We start from the raw sequence: 10,890 nt of genomic DNA, 5'->3' as shown, positions 1-10,890 counted from the left end.
CCCTTTACCTGCACCACATAGCACCCACGAGCCAATGCCCAGCAAGAAAACACAATAAAGCATGATATAATATCAACAATGATCGTAATAACCATTCAGGACTATCAGTCCAAAACAGATAGGTGACAGTAGCAAAAGTCACAAAAGTGGGTACAACTCCCTCTAGCCATGTGACGATAGGGTCACCAGGGCTTAACTGATAAGTGATCCTTTGATAAGTTTGACCAGGATAGGTGTAAGGTGAATAGTCACCAGCATAACATTCCTCATGACCATAGAGTCATAACCCTGAAACATCGTTCCCTAGCCATGTGACAACAGTCACTGGGGCCTGACGCCCTGGCTCTGAGTACTAGTCTTAGACTAGTCAAGCGCTTATAAGTTCATCGACCTTAGGGTCGGTCCAGCATTAATGCCATAGAGCCATTTAATGCTGATATCGATTAGATCTAATCTTCATTTGGCTCGACGTTCATGACGCTATGCCATTTCTGACCCTTAGGCCAGTATCCCTGACTAGTCAGTGCCATATACAAGTAATCAACATTCACTAGCATTTAATATGCAATCCATGTCTACATATATCAACCAACATGCTTCAATAACATTCACGCATGTCATATACATATACAGGGTGCAATTGTGTTCATACACTGTTTTCTTACCTCTGGTTCGAGTGAAAATTAATATAAGAATGACCCTTGAGAATGATCAATCTTTGAGTCCTTTAACGGTGACCTAGTCATAACCAAATATGGGATTCCATCAATAAAATGATTAACAAAGGGTTCTCAAACCAAAACCTAGCCTCCGAGACATCGAATCCTACTAAATCAGGTAGTAGGATCGATCCCGAGGCCTAAGGCTTGAATCCCCAAGTCAAAAACCCATTTCTGGCCAAAAATGCCTCTGTGGGCCGCAGCTCACCACAGCCATGTCGCGGCTCACCTCCCTGACAGAGGCATTTTCACCCCTGAAACCAATATAGGCCGCGGCTCACCATAGGCATGCCGCGGCTCATTACGCAAAACAGCAAAGAACCATAATTTCTTCCCCTGCGTTCTCCCTGAAACCAAACCTTCAAACCAGTCCCAAACCTCATCCAAACATTCAGTCCAACCTCTAAACATCACCTATATCAAACCCTCATCAAAACCCAAGTCAAACATCAATCAAAGCTTCCATTAATCCAAACTTTCCTCAACAAAATCATAGGCTAAAAACTAAAAGAAAACAGAGGAAAACCAGAAAACTTATGGCTGAAACTTACCTCAAACTTGAGATTAAATCCCCTTCAATGGCTGAACCAACTCTATGAACTCAACCCCTTGATTTCCTAGCTTGATTCCTCAATTTGGGCTCAAAAACTCCAAAGGTGAAATGAGAGAAAAGGATGTACGGGAAGGGAAATTCTTTGCTCTGTTTTTGTTCTGTTTTCTACAGCCATCTAAAGCTTCATATAAATCCAAACCAAATGACCTAAATGCCCCTAGGTCACTTAAGGATTCTAAAGTCATCCCAAGGGTAAAATTGGTATTTTCCACCTATTTCGTTAATCATAATTAACGCTCTCCAATTCCCGCTAATCTCGATAATCTCAACCACCAATAATTCATATCCCATTACCCTTTAATGCCCGGTAACATACTAATCATTAAAATCACCTCGAGACTCACCCCGAGCCCCGAGCTTAAGCCTGCTATGACCAAACCGATAATTTATATTTAAAGACCGTCTCATGCCGAATAACTCGAACCAACCCACATTATAATGTGGCCTCACAATATATATCATTAGCATGCAAACAAATACACAGTTATGCCCTCAACATGCCAAATTACCAAAATACCCCTGTAAACAAATGTGGATCCACGTGCATGCATCTAACATCATATTACAATATAATTATCATAAACATGCATATATTCATTTAATGACATGATTAAACAAGTATGGCCCTCCCGCCGTACTATTCCCGCTATTAAACAGATCGGAGAATTCGGGACATTACAATACCGCTCGATGCAATTATTACAAGAGATGTAAATTTTCACTCGAGTGTCCATTTGGGGTAATTTTTTTTTATTTTGGGTATTTTTTTGAGATATACACATTTTAGATATTCATATACACATTTGTGAAATATAAAACTTGAAAACATACCAAAACATGTCTTAACACATGAGGTATGTTTGCATTTTTGTATTTTTTTCAAGCTTTACGCTTCTAAAATGTGTATGTAAACACTTCAAACGTGTAAATCTCGAAAAAATACCAAAATTTAAAAAAAAAATCACCCCAATCAAACACCCGAGTGAAAAATTACTTCTCTTGCAAGAATCACATCGAGCAATCATCTAGCAGTATCGAGCAACCATCAAGAAAAGTCAATTTTTTCACAAAAATCTTGATTTTGAAGGCCTTATCGAGCTGATATCGAGCAAGATCGATTTATGCAGATTTTAGAGTTTCAGATATGAAAAAAATCGCAAAAAACCCCAAAAATCATACCCAGATCTGTTCAAAATACAATATTTAGTGTCCTTAATGAAAGAAACATCACTATATTTAAGGAAAAAAATTACTTACATGTATTTATTGTAATGCCCCAAATTTCCTAATAAGGTTTAGGATATTGATTAGGAGGTCGGGATGACCATAATTGATTTATTACGTTATTAAATGATAATATGCATGTGTTAGGTGTATTAAATATGCATGTGAACCCATTTCTGATTAACTAGGTGATTTTCATATTTTGACCATTTCGGGCATATTTGGCATATATGTGATATGTGTGTGGTGCTTTATTATTATTTGGTTATGCCAGGGTTACCCAGCACGAGACGATCCTAGGAGGTAAGCTAGTGGGAAAGTCACAACGAGATTTATTCTTGACTCGGAGTGAGTCAAGGGGTATTTAGAGCATTACCGGGTTATTGGGTAATGGGAATCAATATTTGGTGATAAATTGGGAGTTAGTAAGATCATGGGGAAATTCTGGAGGTTTTAACTATTTTGTCCCCTGGGGTGTTTTCGGGACCCCGAGCGTTATGTTTTGGTTGATGCTACTTAAGCTTGAAGTAACCTTTTAAGAAATAAAAAGAACGTTTAGTAAGTTCTCTCTCCCTCTAAGTTCCACTTTCGTCTTCCAATCGCATTTTCGAAGGAAACTTGAGTTCTAGGACTCGGATTCAAGCGGGATCGAGGCATAGCGATCCTAGGGAAGATTAGAAGCTTATTAGCCGGAGGATTTAGTTGGAAACAGCTCAATTGAAGGTAATCCAAGTTTTAAGTTCTAAGTTTTTTAAAGTTTTTAAGCTTGAATTGGACTTTGTGTTTTGATGAGTTTTTGAGTGAATTGAAGCTTGAGTTTTATGGGTTTTGGATCATGGGGATGTTTTGGAACTTTGATTTTTGAGTTTGGAGATGTTTGAATATGTTTTTGGGAGATTTTAAAAGGTTAAAATCGGGGAAAAATGGCTGGTCCGAGGTTGGGCCACAGCCCCGTTCTTAGGCGCCGCGACCCAGGCTCGATGAAGCAGGTGGAAGATGTTGTGAGCTCTGGGGGCCGCGGCACTGGGTATGGTGCGCCGCAGCGCTTGCCCCTGGTGATTCTGTTTTGGCTGGGGGCCGCGACACTTAAGGGTATTTATGGGCGAAATGATGTTTTAAGCTTGGGAACTCAAACCTTAGGCATCGGGATCATTCCTGCTACCCGGTTTAGTGGGATTGGATGTCTCGGAGGCTAGGTCTTGGTTTCGGGATTGGTTTTAGAACTTGAACTCGTTGGATCACCATTTATGGTTGTGACTAGGTTATCACTAAACCTAGTGTGGAATAAGGATTGTGCTTGTGGCTCGTTTATTGGTAACCTGAGCTTGGACCAAAGGTAAGAAAATTGCATCCCATGTGTGACATGCATGGTTATTCTTGATGCATGTTGGATGTTTAAATGTGAAGCATGAAAACATGTGATTAGGGCATGCCACGAATGTTGAATATGAGATTGATCAGAGCTTGAGTCTTTGTGTTTGTGCATGATTCCAATTATGCTAGCAACTGTTAAGTAAGCATGCTAACTGCCCTGTATTTGGATATTTGACATATGATATATGTTTGGTAGCATTGCTTGCTTGTGCATGACCCTGACTGATCAGATTTGGCATTGGTCGTGTGTTATTGACCTAAGAGCCAGAAACAGCATAAGCGTCATGAACGCAGAGCCGATAAAAGATTATATCTAATCAACATCTGCATTGGATGACTCAACAGGAGCATTAATGCCGGATCAACCTCAAGTTCGATGAAAACTAAAAGCGCTTGTGTGACTTACCCATCAGTCACTCATCTGTTTAAGCTAGTGACTTACCCATCAATCACTCATTTGTTTAAGCTAGTGACTTACTTATTAGTCACTCATATGATCAGAGCCATTGCAGGAAAGCCCAGGTGACAGTTCCATCACACGGCTATAAGCACCGAGCGTCGTAGTGACTTGCTTGTCAGTCACTCATTATGGTTTAACAGAACCTCAAAGTGATATTCACTCATCTGTTCGGAGCTATAAGCTCTGTATGATCATTATGACCATCATTTGCATGACTTTGGGTGCTAAGCCCCGTGGTGACTTGCTTGTCAGTCACTCAATATGGTTTACCAGAACCTCAAGTGTTAAATCACTCATCTGATTAGGATTGACTTGATAGTCATCAAATCAGGAGAGCAAGATTTCTTATCCTAGATTCCCCAGCATCATCTGAATTTATTTGCATGCTTGAATAGAGCTATGTTTGCTAGGCATGCCATATATGATTTGATATCACGATATGATTGTTCATGAGCATATTGAGTTTTCTTGATGGACTTTAGCTCACTGGTGCTATGTGGTGCAAGTAAAGGCAAAAGAAAGCTGGACCATCCTTGAGTTGAAGAGCTTAGGTGACGATGTGTACATATGCAGCTACTCGACCGCCACGGCCGAGGATTGAAAGAGGAATTAGGATTAAACCCTGTTTTGCCGCTTAATTCGACTGGTTGTAAATATTTTCTTGTAATAGACCTTAAAATTATATTTTTGGGATCCCAATGTATATAGTAAACGTTCTAGTGAAACATTATATCTTAATTAAAATTTTTAATCCCTAAACCGCTAATTATACTTAGTCACACGCTTATGGCCAAATGACTCGATTAACGAGTTTAGCACCGTTTATAATGCGCACCGTAACGGTCCCTGGAGTTTAGGGCGTTACATTTATACTTCAAGAATTCTCAAATGTATGTTGTTTAGAATATTGTGTTGATTTTTACAAGATGACAGAAGTTATGGAAGCATGAAGGTGGCATGGTGGTGGCTGCTGTGGGAGAAGAAATGTGTGATGGTGGCTATTGTGAGAGTGAACTTAGCGAGATAGAAGAAAAAAATAGAAGAGAGAAGAAAACAAAGGAAATGAAAATGATATTTTGGAAAAATTGGGAAAATTTAGCATTATTTTTTAATTTACATATAATACCTAGCTTCATTTTTAATTAGCAAAAGAGCCCTTAGTCATAGAAAGTGAAATCTCCCTTCAACTATTCAAATAGACAATCAGCTAGCTAGAAGAAAGCCTGCACTAAATTTATAATAATAATAATAATTACTTTATTTATTTTGTTCTCTCACCTTAATAATGAGTCACTACCAATAATGACACAAAATTATTTCCACATTTCAGAAATTTCTCTTTTTAAAGCAGAAAAAAAAGGAAAAGAAAAAGGTAAGAGAAGAAAGAAAGAGCGACAAACGGGCAATTTAGTCCAACCAGATTGACGTCGGCAGAAGACTCTGAAATTCAAAGGACATTTTCGTAATTATCCGAAACAGTGAGGCTATTTCATTTTCTCTCTCTAAAAAAATAAAAGAAAAAAGAAAGGAGTGAAAAAGATAGAGAGAAAGGAGAGCTGGAATCACATGGGCATGTTGTTTGTCTCTGAGGCTGGGACCTCTTCTTCCTCTTCTTCTTCATCTTCTTCCTCAACCACCATCAACATCACCATCGCCATCTCCTTCTCCATCTCCATCATCACTCTATGAGCATCGCTCTATGAACATCGCCATAACCATACCCATGGCCATCGCCGTTTTCGCCAACTCTTAGAGATACCACTACCATCTCACTAAGATTCTCACTCTCTTTACCCACCGCCGGAGGACATGGCTGACGATAAGGTACTTTTCTCAATTTCCTTTTACTTTCTCGGGAAAATCACATCTTTCCCGCGAAGTTTTTTTTTCTTTCTTTATTGTTTGGGTTGTTAACAGAAGAAATGTAAGACATGTTTTTGTTTATTTTAGTCAGATGAAGTTGGCAGTTCTCCTTTTTCCAAAATTTTACTTCTCGACTTTCTCAGCCTTAATCACAGCTTTTTAGCTTGTATTCTTTCTTTTAGCTCTTGTTTTGTTTGTTCATCGATCTTGTCTCTGAGGGTTTTACTATTTTGAGTACATTATTAGTAGTTTTTCATCTTGATCTGGTCTCAGAGTGAGTCCCTTTTGAGCCTTGGCTACTTTTCTTCTGATCTGGGAGCTAGATAATTTTCTTGGGCTAGGGTTTGCTTGCTTCTGTCTCTACAAGCTTTCTTCTATTTCTATATTAGCTTGTTATCTCAAGAGTAATATTCGTATGTATATCGGTTATATGCCTCTAAAAATTTTATAATTCCATGTAATTCTCTCTTCCTAAAGTTCTTTGGTCGATTCTTTTCACTGGATCATACACATACTCTTGTGACGATAACCTTGATTTTTTTTCTTTTCCAAATATGTAAGATTTGATTTATGAATGTTGGCTCTTTAAGCCTCTCTAGTTGTTCTCTTTCTTATTTTGTTTTGTTCTTTTATGAAAACTAAGATTGCTTTCATTGACATTTTCTTCAGTTCCTGTATTTGGTATTTCTCCTTTCTCTGCATTTTCTTTTCCAATTCAAGCTAATATAGATACTCAAACTATGCCGTCATTGTCTGTAACTGTATTGTGTAATCCTCCTTTGATTTCTTCGTATGGGTTTTGTTTCTGCCTACTAAATATTGAAGTAGGTTTTATATTTTAACAGAAAGTAAATCGAGTCTTGAATGGTTACATACATACATACTTATTAATGTTGCAATTTGTATTGCAGGAAATTTCTGCTTCTATTGAGGATGGCAATGATTCAGTTACTGGGCACATCATCTCTACGACCATTGGAGGAAAGAATGGAGAACCCAAACAGGTAATGCATCCTCCCTACGAGTCTTGTGATTAAACTAGATTATGAAACTTGATTTGTTCTTGGGATCTGGATGGATTGGGAGTTGACTAGATTCAGTAAGTTTGCTCACTTGAGAAGTTGTTGTCTTTGATTTTTCTTGCAGACCATTAGTTACATGGCAGAACGTGTTGTGGGAACTGGATCTTTCGGAATTGTTTTTCAGGTTTGCCGCCAGTGTGTTAAGATCTTTGTATGATTGTGGTGGTTGCTACTTATCAATGGTCTCATTGACATATTTACTTTTTTCAGGCAAAATGCTTAGAAACTGGTGAAACTGTGGCAATAAAGAAGGTGTTGCAAGACAGAAGGTATAAGAACCGGGAACTGCAGTTGATGCGAGTTATGGATCATCCTAATGTGATATCTTTGAAGCATTGCTTCTTTTCAACCACAAGTAAAAATGAACTTTTCCTGAACTTGGTTATGGAATATGTCCCTGAGACCATGTATCGCGTGTTGAAGCACTATAGCAATGCCAATCAGAGAATGCCACTTGTCTATGTAAAACTTTACATGTACCAGGTAGGGATGATGCCCACTTTTGTTGTCTGTATTGCATTATATTCTTCCTAACATGACTCGGCATGGCTTGCTTTCCAGATATTTAGAGGGCTGGCTTATATACACACTGTTCCTAGTGTCTGCCATAGAGATTTGAAACCTCAAAATATTTTGGTACGCTCTTTGTTGAACTTGATTGTATAATTGGAGATAAAAGATGTCGGCAAATACTCATCAGCAGTCTTTTAATTTTATTATTATACTTATTACAGGTTGATCCTCTCACTCACCAAGTTAAACTCTGCGATTTTGGAAGCGCAAAGATGCTAGTATGTTGTCCTATTATTCTCAATTCAATTATATTTTTTTCTTTTTTATGCTGTATTGTGTGCTACATACTTTGAAGTAACTCTTAGACATCAGCAGGGAGATCACTAACTTTTGTGAATTTACTTTGTTCACATGTTCTTCCGTATTGCAATTAATTGATTCCATTTTACACTATTACCAAGTGATGTCCGGTTTGATTTTTGGGAGTTATGTGTGACAGTAACGTTGATGTGTCATGATATAGAATATAGAAATATCCAGTGTGATGTACTGTAAACAGCCTTGGCACATGATTTTTCTGGTGCTAGGAATCATGTGAGGGGTGGAGTCTTTCTTTACGGTTAAGAGTGGAAGGCAATAATATTATGGAAGCAAGCACCTAGTTTTTATGCTTGTGGATGTAATATGATCTTTGACTTGCTTACCTGTCAGTCATTGTATATAATTTTCAAGGACTCACATTAAATCTGCTTATCTACAGGTCAAAGGCGAAGCCAACATTTCATACATATGCTCACGATTCTATCGAGCTCCAGAACTTATATTTGGTGCTACTGAGTATACTACTTCAATTGATATCTGGTCAGCTGGTTGTGTTCTTGCAGAGCTTCTTTTAGGCCAGGTTTGTATTACAGTTTAGCATTCCAAGATTTCCCTTTCTGTGTTATTATAAGCAATTGTGTTCCCTAGAGTCAATCTTTTCATGTATGCATTGCAGCCTCTATTTCCTGGAGAAAATGCAGTGGACCAGCTGGTAGAGATTATCAAGGCGAGTTAATAATTAGTGCTTAAAAGTATTTAGACTCCTGACTGAGTAAAAGTGTAAAACTTCTTTTATTATGTCTTTAACAGGTTCTTGGGACTCCAACCCGTGAAGAAATTCGATGTATGAACCCAAGTTATACAGACTTCAGGTTTCCGCAGATTAAAGCACATCCTTGGCACAAGGTTTTCTATTCTATCCTTCTTTAATTTCAATTTACAATATATAAGGTCTATGTAGATCAGTGTGTGTGCCATAGTTTTTAAGTCGTCATTTATTGGGGTGTTAGCAATGAATACATCCTTTCTTGTGAAGTGCAATAATTTGATCTAATTGTTGAGTACTGTTGCTTTCTTTAAAGACTTAATTCACTAGTTAATTATTGATTTCAGGTATTTCACAAGCGAATGCCCCCTGAAGCAATTGACCTGGCATCACGACTGTTGCAGTACTCCCCAAGTCTTCGCTGTACAGCGGTAAGTTCAGTTTTACTATCTTCTGGTGCATGGATATGCTATGATTGACTTCTAATTGCATACCAACCTTCTAGGGAAGATTTTATTTCATTTATTCAAAGGCATAAAATATGCCTTTGCCTCATTATTGTTTAGTATTCACTGTTTGCATAATACGCAAGCGGGTCAACCATAAATATGTGGATTGGTTTATATTCTCTTTTAATGCATGTATGGATGAATATTTTTTATTGCCTATGTTAATAATTTGTCATTTATTTTTTCTAGAATTTGCCCTTTTTTTTTTCTTGAAGTGATTAGTTATTTTTAGCATTCATTCTCTTTCTTTCTCTAATGTGTTTTCTCTTTGCTTTAATGCTCTTGCTAAGATTTGCTTTGTCATTGCAGCTAGAGGCATGTGCTCATTCTTTTTTTGATGAACTACGTGAACCAAATGCTCGACTTCCTAATGGCCGCCCACTTCCACCTCTGTTCAACTTTAAACATGAAGTATATTGTCTATCTTGACTTGTAATTTCTGTATGGAGTGGACTAATATATTTAGATTGAACATGCTTTAATTACATACGACGAACAAAAATAAGTTTTGGTTATACTAAAGATGTTATACAAGTCTACTTAGATATAATGGTGACTTGGTTTTCAACTCCAGAACTGGCTAAAATCCTTTCTCCAGAACTGGCTGAATTTAAATCAAAATTGTCTTTTCTTTCCTCATTTTTTCTAGTTGCTGCAGGTGCGTAATCTGTTTCTGATGTCTAATATCTAATCCTATCACTTTTTTATCTTATTTTTTTGGTGACAGATGGCAGGGGCCTCGCCTGACCTTGTCAATAAGTTGATACCCGAGCATGTGAAACGCCAACTAGGGCAAAATTTCGTGCATCTGGCTGTAACGTAAATGTGAAGTCAAGTTATATAAAAGTTAATATCTTCGGGTTGATGTGCGGCACAAGGGTTGCCATCGTTGTTAAAACCACTATACTATATATTGTAGCCCTACCCTACCAGCACCATTTCCTGCTCTACGAGACGAGCGCGGACAAACACGGCTGGATGGCTGCTACTATTAGGTTCTTTTCTACGATCTCTCCCTCGTTCTTCACCCTCTCCTTTTTTTGTCGACGCCCTTTTGTTTTTTTGTTTTTTTTTTCTGTAAATGTTTGATAGTAAAAGATAGCTTCTGCTGCAATGGTGAGAAAGGCTGGTAGCTGAGGAAAATAGTCCCAAGTGTATGTATACTAGGAAGAGGGCCCCTAATAGTATGGCTGACTGAAAGGGAATGTACTTGGTTGTCTTCACAATGTTGTTTCTCATTATTTCTGAGGTTGTTTGTGGTGGCTGACTTGAAAATTGCAGACAAACTTTGTTACTTACTCTGTTTGTGCAAACTTAAAAGTAATGCATTGTTCTCTGCTTATGTCTATTCTATTCTATTCTATTGTATTTGTATAATGCCAATTCTACATTGGCTTTCATTCATTTCATAGAATCATATCTCTATAGACTTCATTTTGTGCATGC

The 10,890-nt window shown here is 37.9% G+C and overlaps 1 protein-coding gene across 1 annotated transcript; it reads left to right on the top strand.

The window, feature by feature from the left end:
- The first annotated feature begins 5,913 nt into the window (after positions 1-5,913).
- Positions 5,914-10,792, top strand: LOC133811047 (shaggy-related protein kinase eta). The gene is made up of 12 exons (XM_062246121.1): positions 5,914-6,214; positions 7,165-7,257; positions 7,400-7,459; positions 7,546-7,818; positions 7,897-7,971; positions 8,070-8,126; positions 8,609-8,749; positions 8,846-8,896; positions 8,980-9,075; positions 9,283-9,366; positions 9,754-9,855; positions 10,172-10,792. The coding sequence occupies exons 1-12, from the start codon at positions 6,200-6,202 to the stop codon at positions 10,265-10,267; spliced, it is 1,143 nt and encodes a 380-aa protein (XP_062102105.1). The 5' UTR covers positions 5,914-6,199; the 3' UTR covers positions 10,268-10,792.
- Positions 10,793-10,890: the final 98 nt, after the last annotated feature.

Source organism: Humulus lupulus, unplaced genomic scaffold, assembly GCF_963169125.1.
Source record: "Humulus lupulus unplaced genomic scaffold, drHumLupu1.1 SCAFFOLD_138, whole genome shotgun sequence".
Taxonomy (NCBI): Eukaryota; Viridiplantae; Streptophyta; class Magnoliopsida; order Rosales; family Cannabaceae; genus Humulus; species Humulus lupulus.
This window is presented reverse-complemented; position numbering and strand designations above follow the sequence as displayed.